Genomic DNA, 15,608 nt, shown 5'->3' on the forward strand with positions numbered 1-15,608 from the left:
GGGAGGAAAAAAAAACCCAAACAAACATCAAACACATGTAGGAGATGCAAACCCATTTTCATCTACCGAGGGCAAGTAGCTAAAAAGGTAGCTTTGTGAAAAACTAACACTTTTAGGAATATGATTCTGGTAACAGAGGACTTTTCTAATTAATCTAGCCTGATGTTATTCTTAGCCAAGGCAGGCCAGTTAATAAGCAGGATAAACAGAGTGGAACTTTAAGTAGAATCTGAAGACTTTGGAGAGCACAGTTAGGTATCAAAATAGAAGCAGAACACAGTGTTGGTCACTTATTGGTGGGACTGAGTGTCCATGGGAGCAGTTGTTCCAGCAGCTTCTACACATGTAGACATGTTCCTCGTACGTCTAGAGCAGGATCACTTGCCAACCCTCTGAACACTTCATGGCCATGTGGCTAACACTGTAAGGAGTTGAAATCCCCTCAGAATCTACTGAAACTTCACAAATCTGTTTCACATACCTCTTCTGTCATTCATAAAGCTGAAAATTATTTTTTTCTCCTCCTTTAAACATAAACTATGATCATTGCTATTTATTGAGAGCTGTGTCCCGGGGCGGGTGGCGGCATAGGAGAGCCCTTCCCATGCCTGTCTTCCTTTGACCCTAACAGAACCTTCAGTGGTAGGTAGTGGTTTTTTTCCCATTTTATAGTTGGGAATAATGAGGCTCAGTGAGATCAAGGGCCTTTCCCCAAACCAGGACTCTGATGCGGTCCATCTGCTGCCAAAGCCCCCGTTCTCGGCACGGCACAGTAGAGCCTGTAGAATAGCTTGGAAAAGGCATTAGTGTGTCTGCTCTAGAGCCACAGGCCCTGCAGAGAGTTTCAGTAATGAGGAATGGGGTCTGGGAACACACACCTAAAAATGCTGCACGCCAGGCCATTAGTCCATTTGCTACATCTGAGGAGGACAAGCCCGCAAACTATACTTCTGTCTTCCAGGCGAACACCTCTTTGTAACCGGCTCTCTTTTCCACTGTAGTCTAAAATCCATGCCGCACGGAGCCTGAGCGAGATCGCTATTGACCTCACTGAGACGGGCACGCTGAAGACCTCCAAGCTGGCCAACATGGGGAGCAAAGGGAAGATCATCAGTGGCAGCAGCGGGAGCCTCTTGTCGTCAGGTAAGCCAGCTCTTGCTGGAGAGCCGCCCAGTGGGGAACGTGGGAGAGACTGTTGCCGACGCATGGCTTCCACCCCACAGTGGCTCCGGGGAAGACTGGGGAGCGGCAGCCACTGAGGGCACAGCTTGGCAGGCTCGCCAGGAGCTGGCTTCAGTTGTGAGACCAAGTTTCTTAGCCAAATAGGCATCTGAGAAAACTGCCAAAAGTGCCAAAGGGTGCAGGGGAATAAGAAGCAGCAGAACCCTGCTGTGTGGGAATGACTATTGGCCCCGTATCCCTAATCAGGCGTCCCCCAGAGCCTTTTGAATCCTGATGGGTGAGGGTCAGGAATGTCAAGTCCTCGGACGGGGTGGGGTCCGTTCATTTGTGTGTCCTTAAAGGAGACTTAGATGGAGGAGGGGCTAAGGGGGGGCTCCTAGTGTGGAGCAACACTGCGTCGTGTTCTCGGGGGAACTCTTCAGGACCCTAGAAGGTACAGAAACTCTTGGCCTTCGGCACGGAGAGTCTTGGGGTCACCAAATGTGGTGTAGCAGTTAAGCGCCTTTGCAACTGAGAGGCCGAGGCTCTGATCCCAAGTTTGTTTCTAAGAGCCCCCAGCAAGTCATTCTGTCTTGAGTGTGTGAGGGGTGGATGAGGGAGGATTCAGATGGGGCTGATGTCCAGAATAGCAGTGCCTTTCGCTTTAGTGAGAGGAAGGAGGGTGAGGTTTCGAGGACCGCAGGAAGAGGGAGGGAGGCCATCATTGTTTGGAAATGTTAGAAAGTAACTAATGCAGGTCAGTGGCCAGGCCACACCATCAAAGGCTGATTGTTCTTGGGGAAAGTGTACCCTTGCCTCAGCTCATCTTCCAGAGTGTTTGCTCTTTCTTCTTTTTTTTTTCCTTAAGACTCCTTCCTGTTCTAGCATTCTAGGAGCTGCCTCTGAATATTATGTCCTTAGTGTCACCTTTGTTCTATACCTGTTGGAACAGCCCTCCATCTTTGATGACCCCGCCCCATGGGGGTGGTGCCTAGGGAGGCCCCGCCCCAGGCAGTCCACGGAGGCCCCGCCCTTCACACGAAGCCTTTCCTTCTCCACTGCTCTCGCTTCCACCCTTGGTGATGAGATGCAGGATGAGAACCACAGCACCTTTATTCACAGAGGCCTCCTGCCTGCCCAGACCTCCTCTCCTGCCTCCCTTGGCTTTGGTCTAGATTCATCCACCCCTCACAGCACTTCCTCTTTGTTGCACCTTCTGTATTGTGTTTCTCTCCTAGTTTGCTGTTTTGTTTTCCCCTGGCACTTCCACAGTTATAAAAGGATGGAAGTGAAAATATCACCAAAGAAAAACAAGCAAGCATGAGCAGTGGAAAGTAATTATGTCTCCATAAGAATAAAAGCCCGTCAGTCCCCAGGGTCTTTCCTAGAATCACGTCTACTGACTGCACACAGCAGCAGGGAGGAGAGGTGGAGGAGAGCCCGTGGAGGAGAGCCTGAAGCAGTCTAGGTGGCTTCTAGGCTGGCTGAGTGCAGTCAGAGCCAGGAAGAGATGTGGGCCCAGAGGACGAAGGGGAGGATATGCCCCGCCTGGAGCAGGAGGCCTGTTAAGGGGGGGCTGTGCGCGGGGGTCGGGGCTCATGGAGTTTCAGCTCAGGGGCCCACACCGGGCACGCCGTTCAGAGGCCTTGGGAGGGCCCGTGTGTTTTTGTGACCGTGACGCATTTTGCATTCTTTGATTTCTCACCTTGAAGTGCAGATTACACACAATGTGTCCCAATGTTAGTTTCAGGCATACCGTGTAGTGACTGGTCTGAGTTCCGCTGTGCTCCCCGCAGGTGTGGCTCCCATCTGTCACCCTGCGACACTAGTACCATGGCATCAACTATATTCCACGTGCTGTCCGTTTCAGTCCTGGGATGTACTTATTTCACCACTGAAAGCCTGGACCCCCCACTCCCCTTCACCTGTTTTGCCCCTCTCCCCGCCCCCTCCCCTCTGGCTACCACCAGCTCTCTGTATTTTTGGATCAGTTTCTGCTTTTTTGTTTGTTCGTTTGTTTTTTAGATTCCACATGTAAGTGAAATCATATGGTATTCATTTCTCTGACTTACTTCGTTTAGCATAGGACCCCCTGAGTCCACCCATGTTGTCAGAAATGGCAGGCTCTCATTCTTTCTTGTGGCTGAGTAATACTCCATTGTGTGTATACACCACATCATCTTTATCCATTCATCCATCAGCGGACCTTACCTTGCCTCCATACCTTGGCTATTGTAATAATTGCATTCTTTTCCTCAAACGAAGCCACCAATATAAGCTTATAAGATCTCCCTCTGCCAGGTCACCGTGGGGTTCACCTTACACCCCTCCTTTCATTAGCACAGTGAGCCAAATGATTGTTACTTCTGAGGCCTTGAGGGTTTACAGCAAACACTGTAGAGAACATTGCTGTCTTGTATTGAAGAGGGTATCCTACAAAGCCGCAGACCCCTGCTGTAAATTATAGCCACTCTCAGCCCCTTGCTGAGTGGTGGAGGGCAGAGCCAGCACCAACCCCTGTGTTTGTACTCTAGACTGTGTTTGTACTTCTAACCCTCGTCAAAACCCAGAGTCTGAGATTAGAGTCTGGATTTATCTGCCCACGGTCCTCCCTCTCTAGCCACACAAGAGCCCAAATCATCCTTGGGGCTCAGTGAGGTTTTCCTTCCTGCTGTTGTTTCATATCCTTTTAGAAATCTGGGTACTTTCTGAATTTGGTCTGGTTCTATCCCAAAGGACAATGGATTCTTACAGCCCAGGGCTTCTCAAACTCTAGGTGCATCGGAATCACTTGGAGGGCGGTTCAAACACAGAGAGCTGAGCTCCAGCCTAGGGTGTCTGACTCTGCGGGTCTGGGTGAGCCTGAGAACTGGCCTTGGTAACAAGTCCCTAAGAGATGCCAGTGCAGCTGGTCTGGGGCCCACACCTTTAGCCCCTCTTCCTGCTGAGGAAGCAATAAAAGCCTAAGGTGACAGGGTTGCTCAGGAGCACAGAATGCAGGGGTCCCCGCTTCCAGACCCATGTCTTGGGCTGTCTCCTCTGACTATTCCTATCAGCCTCTGCGGGAACCATGCCAGTAACCTACCAGAGCCACGGACCCGGCTGCGCCTAGGAACCCCAAGCCTCCTGACCTAGAATGGACATAAGTCAGTCATCAGCCAGTGAGATCCAGGCATCTAAAGGATTAGGAAACAGTCCATCTGTGACTGCCCCCAGCCTGATAGAATAATAGAATAATATCAGATAAAGCATCCTTATACCAAAATATTTGTTTAAGATGTTATTTGACAGAGATCGCAAGCAGGCAGAGAGGCAGGCAGAGAGAGAGGAAGGGGAGCAGGCTCCCTGCTGATGGAGAGCTTGATGCGGGGCTCGATCCCAGGACCCTGGGATCATGACCTGAACCTAAGGCAGAGGCTTTAACCCGTTGAGCCACCCAGGTGCCCCTTTTATACCAGAATATTAAACTGATTTTCAAATGGGTGATAATTTTGTTTCCGGGGCCCCAGGCTGAGCTGTTGGGAGGTTGTTGGCAGCAGCTGAAGACCCTTTCATTGGGGCAACATCCATGGGCACTGACCCCCCGGGCTCTCTCCTCGCCCACTCTCTTTCCTCTCTGAGGAAAGCACCAGGAGATGAGAAGCCCAGAAAGTAGGAGGCGACCAGACCGGGCAGCCACTCAAACTCTGCCCAGTCCTGCCAGCTGGAGCCGGAGGCCACGCGGAGGCTGAGAGTCCGTGGGGAGGTTTTCCTCCTGTGTTAGAAAGACCATGCAGGGAGAGATCCCCAACAGTCAGGAATAGAAGCCATCAGTTAGCAAAGGGAATCTTGAGTGTCCGCAAATCTGGTCATCACTCCCCCTGGGGCTGCTGATTGCTGGCCCTCCGTCTGCTGCCCTCACCTGGAAGGGAGGGTTTCCCCACCCCCCATGGTGAGGACATTTAGCTGGCTTAAATAGCTCCCCAGCTGGCTGGTGTCCCCCTTGGTTCTTTTTGTCCTTCAGTGTCCTTTTGCCTAACTGTTCCTTGAGAATTCCTGAGTGATGTGCTCCCACAGATGGCCGAGGCACTGCTTTCCCAGGAGCACCCTGATTTTAAATGCTCTTTTTATTACATTTGCCAAACCCCATGTTCTACTTTGTATTTAGAAAACATGAGGCATCTAATTCTGTATCCTGTAAGGTCAGTTAGTCTTGCTCCGTCACCTACTGCCTTATGCTAAGAAAGAAAGAGAGAGAAGGAAAGAAAAAAAAAAAGGTATCTAATAAATATTCCTTAGAAATATTTTGAGAAATGAATTTTCATTTTAAAATCCCTTTTTCAGGGGTGGCTGGATGGCTCAGTCCGTTGAGCATCTGACTCCTGGACTCAGCTCAGGTCCTGACCTCAGGGTCATGAGTTCGAGCCCGCCTTGGACTCTGCTTTGGGCATGGAGCCTACTTTAAAAAAGAAAAAAGAAAATCCTTTTTTCTACTTCTAGCCCAGGGCCTCACATTCAGTAGATACTCTAAACATGATTTTTAAAAATGTTTTAATATTACATTCCATGACTGACTTCTAACTGGAAATAGTACCTTTTGAACCCCTTCACCCATTTCCCCGACCCCATCTCTGGCAGCCACCAATGTATTCTGGGTATCTGTGAGCTTCAGTTTTTTGGGTTTGAGTTTTTTAAGTTCCACATACACGTGAGATCATACAGTATAATATTTGTTTCTCTCCTTTGGGCTTACTTCCTTTAACAGTGCCCTCAAGGTCCATCTGTGTTGTCCCTAACAGCAAGATTTTTTTTATTTTTTTATTTTTTAAATTTTTTTATGGCTAGTACTCCATTGTCATCCAGTCGTTGGTGGGGTGTCTCCCTACCTTTTCTGTTGTAAGTAAAGCTTCAGGGAATAGAGGGGTACATGTATCTTTTTGAATTTGTGTTTTCATTCTTTCCGGATAAACACCCAGAAGTGAATGCTAGATCACAGAATAGTTTTGTTCTTACTGTTTTCGAGAAACCTCCATACTGTTCCCACAGTGACTGCACCAGTTTGCATTCCCACCACCCGTGCACGAGGGTCCCTTTTTCTCCACATCTTTGCCAACTCCTGTTATTTCTTCTCTTTTTGATTTTAGCCATTCTGACAGGTGTGAGATGATACCTTGTTGGGGTTTTTATTTGCGTTTCCCTGATGACGAGTGATGTTGAACAGCTTTTCACGTCTGTTAGCCATTTGCATGTCTTTGGAAAAATGTCTAATAAGATCTGCCCATTTTTTTTTAAGATTTTATTTATTTATTTGACAGAGATCACAATTAGGAAGAGAGATAGGGGCGGGGGCGGTGGGAAGCAGGCTCCCCACTGAGCAGAAAACCCGATGCAGGGCTCGATCCCAGGACCCTGGGATCATGACTCGAGCTGAAGGCAGAGGCCTAACCCACTGAGCCACCCAGGCACGCTCTGCCCATTTTTTAAATGGATTGTTTCTTTGCTATTGAGTTGTATGGGTTCTTGATTTATTTTGGAGACTAAGTCCTTAATCAGTTACACGGTTTGCAAATCCCTTCCCCCATTCAGTAGGTCACCTTTTTGTTTTGTGGACAGCTTCCTTTACTGCGCAGAAGCTATGAGTTTAATGTAGTTCCGCTTGTTCATCTTTTACTTTGGGTGCCTTTGATTTTGGTGTCAAATCCAAAAAAAATCCCTGACAAAACCATTGTCCGTGGTGTAGATAGAGTTCTTGAAAGCAGAACCAGAAGATGCGTAGTAACAACCCTTCACATGCTGCATTCTAAGAATGTTCGGTGTTCCTGGAGCGTATGGCGTCTTGGGCCTTGCCTCGGACTCACCTGCTTACCACCGACATTCTCCCTCAGATTGTCCCATATCGCTGTGTACCCAGGCATCAGACCTTGAAAGGTTAATCTTGTCAGGTCAGGCTCCTGTTGTAAATAGCATGCATCCTTGCTGTCTTCAGTCCACTTTTTCACCCCGGTCTATACCCGGATTGTGGTGTGGCTGAGCCTTGTAACAACAATGCAGTATCACTGTGGGGTGAACACCTTTCCTAGCTCCCCAAGCTTTGCTGAGTACTATGCACAACATTTTAAAAAGTGAGAGTCCCTCTCTTCAGAGTGCTTCACACTGTTTATTGATGTTAACAGAGATAAAATGTTTCTAGGCTCTTAGTAACTTGGAGGGTGATCTTCATATTTAACTAAAGACATGTAAATACCTTTAAAATGACAGGTATCCCGTACTTGGCATCTGAGGTATGAGTTGCTAGAGAAACAGAGCAGGGTCATTGCTATGTATGGACGAAGTTGGGAGTCCACACTCACTAATGCCCTGAGCCAGTGGCTAGTTTTCAAAAAGAAAGGGTCCCACATAGTTGAAATGATTTATGGGGGCTTAGGGCCTGGCCCCCTAAATTCTTCAACGGGGATGCATAGGGCCCTGCCGTGTTAGGTCTGTAGGCCCCTGTCCTAGTAGACACCCTTAGAGGCAGTGAGCTATCTGAGCCTAAGACGCAAGGCCTGTGTTGGACCAAAAGGAATCTGCCTGATCCAACACTGAATGTGATTCAGACCACGAGAAGGTTATGGAACCCTCATCCCGAATCCGTCTGTGGAGGGGCCTGGCAGCCAGGCTTGAAAGGATGTGAGGACCTTGTCCCCAGGACACATCAGCTGAGAGGTGGTGCGGTCTTCCCAGAATCCCTAGAAGAAGGGACATTGAGGCAGCGCTGGCGCCAAGGCAGGCCGACTGAGCCGCATGCCCTGCTCTCTGCAAGCTTGACACTGCCTAGTGGGTGCCCCCGAGCCTGCGGACTGACTGACTGTCTGACTGCTGCAGGGCCGGGAAGTGGGGGCCCTCTCTCCACTGTGGCCTGGGACTGCCAGCACCGTTCCTCCCCCTTTGTGGCCCTGGCTCCTCTGCACTCAGGTGGCAAATCTGCGGAGGTTCAGACGGAGGCCAAGAGGACAGCTGTGGAGTCAAACCAGCCAGTGCCCGTGTTCTCCGAGTTTAAAAAAAAAAAAAAATCCGAAATCTTTTTCTATGGGACTTCAAAGGGTTTACACCTCTCTTCCCTTCCCCCATTTCTTGAAATCTCAAAAAAAAAGATGGGAGAAGAAAAAAAAATGTAGCCACAAAACAGAAACCCCAAGAGCCCCTGTGCTTGTGCCGGTAGCTGTGCGTGCCTGGCCTCCCGCACCGAGTGACAGTGGGAGGTGGCGGAGGAGTGGGCCTTGTTTGGAGGCTACACCATTGGGGAACAGAGCTGAGGCCCGCAGGCATGCGGGGGGCTGAGCCAAACAGGGTTTTGCTCTCGAACTATTTAAAGAAAGTGGTGGAAAATGACTTGGAAGTGTTTTGAGGCCCCTGTGGCTTGTCGCGGGAGCCTCCCAAACCACAAAAAAAAAAAGGTACTGTGTGTCCTCTCTTCAAGAGATGAAACCATTGGACTGCTGCTGGCCTCAGCCACCCATTTGCTCCAAAACAAAGGGCTGTGTTGTGTCTATAAATAGGAGTGAGGCTGTGTGATTAATGAGATGGCGATTGAGTCATCATTGTGATCGGCAGGATTGCAGAGAATGTGGTGGGGGAGGGATCTTGGATCTAAAACCCCCCCCCCCCCCCCCCACCCCTGCCAAACCCTGCGGTGTGTGTTCGTGCCCCAGGCTGATGCTTTCCGTCCTGGGGGCACCGCATGCCGAGCTGGGGCCCTCGAGCCACCTGGGGTCTGTCTACAGCCATTACTCACCCTTTCACACATTCCCCTTCTCTGGGGCTGGTACTTCCTTCCATTGTTAGGAAGTTTATTAATAACTGATACAACAATGAGCATGCCAACATCTGACCTCGCATCAGCCAGCCTCAGGTCACGGCTGTTCTCTCAGAGCACGCTGCCTGGGGCTGGTAGGAATCTCATTGTCTTTTGGTTTGTTCGGGGTTTTCTGGCCTCTTCCTGTCTTGCCTGCCCTCAGTCTCTCCTCTCCAGTGTGTCTCTCACCAGCCCCTTAAAGGTCTCTGTTACCAGCTCCCTGCCGCCTCTGCTTTTGGGTCTGGGCATGAGCAGGATTCCAGGGGCTTTGATTTTGCTCAGAACCTCAGCGCTCTGCAGGCGGGCACAGCCCCGCAGGCCCTGCCAGATGCCTGAGGCTCTGCCAGGCCATGCTCCTGCTGGAGTGCATGACCGAGGACGGCTGAGAAATCTCCTTCTGTGGGATGGCTTTTTCCTGGGCTTGCTGGAGTAGGACGGGCCAGAGTCGAGACTGACAAAAAGGAAGAACAGTTGTCCCTTTCTGATCTCAGATGAGGGAGGAGAGGCCTAATTAAATCATTTAAAGGGCTCTATTTCTGCCCTTGGGTGCTGGTGCTCCAGGAATCGCTCTGCCTGGCAAAGAGAACCAGAACAGAGGAGCCGTGGATGACCTGAGTGAACGCCGCTCAGTAATGAGATTCTAAACACTGGAAAAATAAGTTTCACTGTGGCCTCTACTAGGCACCGCTCTGTTCCTGTTTAGGCCAGCCCTTCTGATGCTGCGAGGGAACCAACAGGGTCTGGGAACTGCAAAGATAAGCCCCCTCCTTCCACAGTACAGGAAAGGGAAATCGTTCAACTCACTCGTGAGCAGTAGGTTCAGCTAGAGATTGCACTTCGTGGTTTTACTAGATGCTGCTGCTAATTTTTATAATTAACTGTTCAGACCTGACCCTCCCCCAGTTCAGTTTGTCCTCATCACCCATTGGCACATGGGCCCCGAGCAACAAAGCAGCCACCCGGTGGACCTCGGCCGCAGACGCCCGGTTGCCGTCAGAGCTTCTGATTTTCCACAGAGCCTTCACATCACTGCTCTTGGAAGTGAACCACTTCATTTTTATAATTCCTGAGCCTAAACGGCAAGTTGTCCAAGCACATGTTTTACATGTTAAAAAAATCACATTTAGTTCTCGGAGGCCATCTCCAGAGAGGACAACATTTTCCTTAAAATCTGCAGTGTGACCTTATTTCCCAGGGTCTCGTAGGACATCTTTTATGGAAGGAACTCATCATTGAGGATTTGTAAGGGAAATGAGTATCTCTTCATCATGAGGGAGAGTTCAAACCTTTCCCTCGTATTTATTCCTGAGGTGTCTGCTGAAACTTTTCCTTACAGCTTTTATGGATCTGCTGGGAACATCCTCCTCCTCCTCCCCGCCCCCCGCCCCCACCCCCGAAGGCTGAAACAGATAGATTGTCATTTCCTTCCCTGACTTTCAGGACAACGGATTTCTTTCTTCTTTAGGGTACTATTTGTTTCAAATTTCCCCTCTTTTCAAAGAGGAAAGCACCCCTTCTGTCTTCTGAGATCAGCGGGCTAGTCACCAGATTTCCATCTGTGTCCAAACAGATGAGCCACAGTTCCTGACAACATTCTCTTCATAGGATGCGTGTTCATATCCGGTGCTGAGTGGCCGAGGGTCTTTGCAAAGCTTGGAGCAAATTCTCCATCACAGCTGAATGAGGATATCCTTCCATGTGTTTGCCGGCTGGAGGGGAGCTGCTGTCCCCCCTCCTCCCCCAACATCCTGCCCTCGGCCACCGGCTGCCCACGGGCTGAAGTCTGGAGTTCCCCAGCTGGGAAATAAGAAAGTGGTGGAGGCTTTTCCTCCAGAGGTAGCCAAGCAGATTTTCACCACATCTCCACCAGTAACCTCTGCAGAGTTGGCCCCACAGGGTCAGTAGTTCTCTCCGAAGATGTCCAGATACACACCAAAAGCGACTCTGTCTGACTGTTGAGATCAATAGGCAAGAACTCTCTGGCTCTGGCTGGATGGATAGGAAATCTCTTCTTGAAGGTCAGGTTTGTTTTCATGTTCCCCCCACCTAAATTAATTGTTAAATTATTAGTGACCTATTTCTAGAAAATCCTTTGGATTTGGATTGAAACATGATAATAAAATCGCCAAAACCTAAAGATGGTGTTCTCCACCTGGTGTCATGCAAACAGGTGGTTATTGAGCACTACCTGGGGAGATTTCTAGAGTACTGAGCTGACATGTGGCTTCCTGGCAGTGAAACAGCGTGGGGGCCGGGGGTGGGGGAGTTGGTGGGGAGTGTCTCAGCTGCTCAGACTGGAGGGGACCTTCAGCTCTCCAGGTGAACTACCTAGCTGGCCCCAGGCGAGGGGTCCCTCCTGTATGCTGTTCCCTCCCTCATCAGGTGGTGGTGCTTGTCTCCCACCTCTTCCTGGTAGGCAGCTTTGCACACGCCCCTGCCCCCGGCTCTCTGAGGGCAGGCCCACATCTGGCCACCCATCCCTTCCACCCCGTGCTCCCAGACACTCGGTCTTCACTGGCTCATCTGAAGAACCCCTGCACTCCTCCTCCCTCCTTCAACCTGCACCGTATCCCACACAGATGTGGAAAGAGTCTGGGTGTGAAAGGCAGATACGATTGCACACTGCACCATTTTTTTCTGGGGCAACCCAGCCATGACCAAGACAGAAAGTTCCAGCTTCTATGCCCTTTCCATTCAGGGTGCCAAACAGAACCACCCAACCGAAATTCCAGCTCTGCTTCCTCGTGTCCCAGGGACCTCTTCTGTGAAAACGGGGCTAATGTTTTTGTGAGGATGACATGAACTGTGACACAGGCAGCTCCTGCCAGGAGTCTGGGAAAATCCACTTCCTCTTCATTTCCTCCCAAGCGTCCTGAGGGCACAGGGTGGCCACGGTGGGCACCCTCTATTGGCTCGCCACGCATCTTCCCTGCCCACTAATACGTCTTTTAATGTTATGGGGTTCCCTGGAATTGGGGTGCCAACTCCCCATAAAGGCCAGGTGCACCATTGAATACAAAAACTACAGATGCCCACGTAGCATTTATGAGGCTCTGACTCTCTTCGGGCATCTTCTGGCCTTATCTCCCCCAGCTTCTGAAGAAGTTCTGTGTTCATTCTTGTACTGTAGGGGGAGGATTCAGAGGCTGAGAGACGTGGTGCCCCGTTGCCAAGTCCCTGCTGCTAGCGTGTCGCAGAGCTGAGACACAAGCCCAGACCTGCTCACTCGAAACCACTCCTGCCTCGGGAGGCTCTGGGCCTGTGTGTTTTCCAAAGAATATTCACTTCCCTCCTTCCGTAAATGTGGTACCACTTTAAAACTTGGAGCAACAGTTCTATCTTTCAAAAGTGCTCACAGCGCCTCTGTTTTCTCTTTGGCTCCTGCACGAATCTGTCACATGTGGAAAGTGTCCTTTCCAAGTAGCACTCAACTACTGTTCGGCCGACCTATAAATTTTGCAATCTTCCTCCTCTGACTGCGGTAGAGAAGTTCCATCCATCTTCCTGCTTCATTAATCCCCAAAACAGCTCAGATGAGCCTCTTTTAGCATCCAAACTGACACCCATGTGGTCCGTTGCTGAGATGAGGGGTAAATCCTTTCAGCCCTGGTCGATAATTAGACATTCCCTCCAGTTCGAGGCAAACTCTCCCAGTAACTGGGGATAGGACCAAAGTTGGCAGGGTGCTTGTCTTTTCTGGAAGCCAGAATGGTGAAGAAGAGAGAAGTTGACACTGTTATGTAACAACTGTACCATTAGCAGCAAGGAATGCTGGAGGCGGGCGCTACCTAAGTAAGCTGCTTATTAAGCAATACAGTCTCCAAGTTTGGGAGCATCTTGGAGGTTGATTAATTGCCATTTTCCGGATGGGGACATCATGGGTCTAAGAGTTGAGTGACCCGAGGTCTTATACCAATCAATAGCAGATATATGATGGAAACCCAGGTCCCTACCCTGCCCATCACCGTTTCTCTTGGAGGTAGCAGAGTGACATCTTTTTTGATTTCAAGAGGTGAAACTTAAAACCTCAGCATGGTCTTGTGTGTGCCAAGGCATACATGTGTTCAAATAACCAGAAATGAGTAAACCAGAGCAGTGAAGAACTTCTGTACCTTTCACCAAGTCCAGGTGCTGATGGGAAATGATCTTGCCACCCGCATTTCTTGTTCACACATCTTTAGTTTGTAAGACTCCTGCTGACCTGAGGCCTTTCTCTGATTGAGTTTCTTCCTGGAGTCCTTCTGGGTCACTTGAAAATAGCAGTGAATCAGTGCTTCCCAACTCCAAGCCCTCCTGCTGGCCTCACTTGTACGTGTCTGGCATGATGGTCCAGGGATGCCCGAGGGCACCTGTCGGAGGCAGTAGGAAGCTGCCGTAGCATCGCACTCAGTCATCTCTTCTCATGGTCACCATGTTTGCCTGGTTGCATGGAAGAGCCGCCCAGGCTCAGAACCCTTCCCCCAGTGCCCTGGATTTCCTTTCAAGAAACAAAGGCACTGGGAACCTCTTTTCAAATGCAGTGTTTCAAATTCGTGAATCAGTGAATGCAGAGCTGTCCTAGCTTGAGGAGCATGGAGTAGGGGGCCCCTGAACCCCTGAATCTCCATGATCCTGTTCCCAACCTCAGGCACAGCAGCTCCAAAAACCTAACCGCAAACTCAGGCATCCAAAGAAACAGTTTGAAAATACTGCCTTTGTATGCAGAGTTGCACAGCGAGGTCTCTTCTTGAGCACCAAGGTAGCATCAGTGGGTTTTCTTTCCAGTTCTGCTTGTGTGTGTGTTTCACTCCCATTGAATCTACCCTGGATTTTGAGGACTGACCTGTTTAAGCCACTGTATTAAATGTCATATGTGCATTATCTCCTTTAGACTTTATGATGGGTTAAGGAGGGCAGGTCATGTACCCAAGGTTACACAACTAGTGAGCAGCACAGAGTGCATCAAAACCAGGTCTGCTTGACCTCTGCTCACCATCCAGTTACCACTAAAAAAAAATCTGCATGGCCAGGCCAGCTCAGTTACTTTGTAAAAATTTAACTTGGTACCCAGCACTGCATTCCTCGTGAAGCAATTTCCAGAATAAAGGTATGAGCTGGAGCCTGCCTGTATTCATAGTTTCAGGTACAGAAGGGGCCTCTTGAGTCATCCACCCTATCTTATGTGGGTTTGGTATTTAGACTAATTATTATAAATAATAATAACTTAAGTAGCACTAATGAGCGCTGTAATTCAATACCAAAGCTCAGAGAACAGATTATCCAAAAATGTTGTGCTTTGCCTCCCGAAGTTGAATGTTCTCGTGATATCTGCCATTTTGAGCACGGTGAACCCTTAGACCTAATAGATCATCATTTCCTGTTGAGAGGTTAGGAAGGGGTGAAAGGGAAAGCAATGAGTTTTTCATGATCTCTGACTACAGTCTTTAGTTTAAAATCTAATTTATCTGATAAGAGAATCGCTACCCCAGCTTTCTTTTGAGGCCCGTTGGCATGAAAGATGGTTCTCCATCTCTTCACTTTCAGTCTGGATGTATCCTTAGGTTCCAAATGGGTCTTTTGTAGACAACATGTGGATGGGTCCTGTCATTTTATCCAATCTGAAACCCTGCTGTTTTATGGCAGCGTTTAGGCTGTTCATGTCGAGAGTAATTATTGAAAGATATGTTTTTATTGACATCATGTTGCCTGTGAAGTCCTTGTTTCTATATATTGTGTCTGTAAATTTCTGTTCTATGACACTCTTGGGTTCTTTCATCTTTTATAGAACCCCCCCCTTAATATTTCCTGTAGTGCCAGCGTGATGGTCACATACTCTTTTAAACCTTGCTGGTATTGGAAGCTCTTTATCTCGACATCCATTTTGAATGTCAGCCTTGCTGGATAAAGTATTCTTGGCTGCATGTTCTCATTTAGTGCCCTGAATATGTCTTGCCAGTCCTTTCTGGCTTGCCAGGTTTCTGTGGACAGGTCTGACGTTATTCTGATGGACCTTCCTCTGTACATAAGCATTCTCTTCCCCCTTGCTGCCCTCAGAAGCTATTGTCTAAAATTATGATTCTTTAGTCTCACAATCAAGTGTCTCGAGGTCTTTCTAGATTTGTTGATCTTGGAGGGTGTTCTTTCTGCCTTTTGGACACAAACCCTGGTTCCATTCCCCAGACTGGGAAAATTTTCATACAGAATTTGTTCAACTATATCTTCCAGTCTTCTCTCTTTCTCCGCCTCCTCAGGGATCCCAGTAATTCTGATGCTGGAACGTTTCACGGCATCATTTATTTCCCTAATTCTGTTTTCATGGCTTCTAAACTGTTTCAGGCCTCTTCCTGATCCTTTTTCTCTGTCAGTTTGTCCTCTAGATCACTAGTTCTGTCTTCTGCCTCTGTTCCCCTAGCTGTTAGAGTATTTAGATTAGAACAATGAGTTTTTCAGGGCGCCTGGATGGCTCAGTGGGTTAAGCCACTGCCTTCGGCTGGGTCATGATCTCAGGGTCCTGGGATCAAGTCCCATATCGGGCTCTCTGCTCAGCGGGGAGCCTGCTTCCCTCTCTCTCTCTCTCTGCCTGCCTCTCTACCTACTTGTGATCTCTCTCTGTCAAATAAATAAATAAAATCTTTAAAAAAAAAAAAAAAAGAAC

General features: G+C 49.0%; 1 protein-coding gene across 1 annotated transcript in view; it reads left to right on the top strand.

The window, feature by feature from the left end:
- Positions 1–15,608, top strand: part of FRMD4A (FERM domain containing 4A) — a 607,134-nt gene that overhangs the window by 555,063 nt on the left and 36,463 nt on the right. Inside the window, 1 exon segment of the mRNA XM_059404285.1 lies at positions 1,002–1,143. Within this exon segment, the coding sequence (XP_059260268.1) occupies positions 1,002–1,143 (142 nt within the window).

Source organism: Mustela nigripes, chromosome 6 (genome assembly GCF_022355385.1).
Source record: "Mustela nigripes isolate SB6536 chromosome 6, MUSNIG.SB6536, whole genome shotgun sequence".
NCBI classification, from domain to species: Eukaryota; Metazoa; Chordata; class Mammalia; order Carnivora; family Mustelidae; genus Mustela; species Mustela nigripes.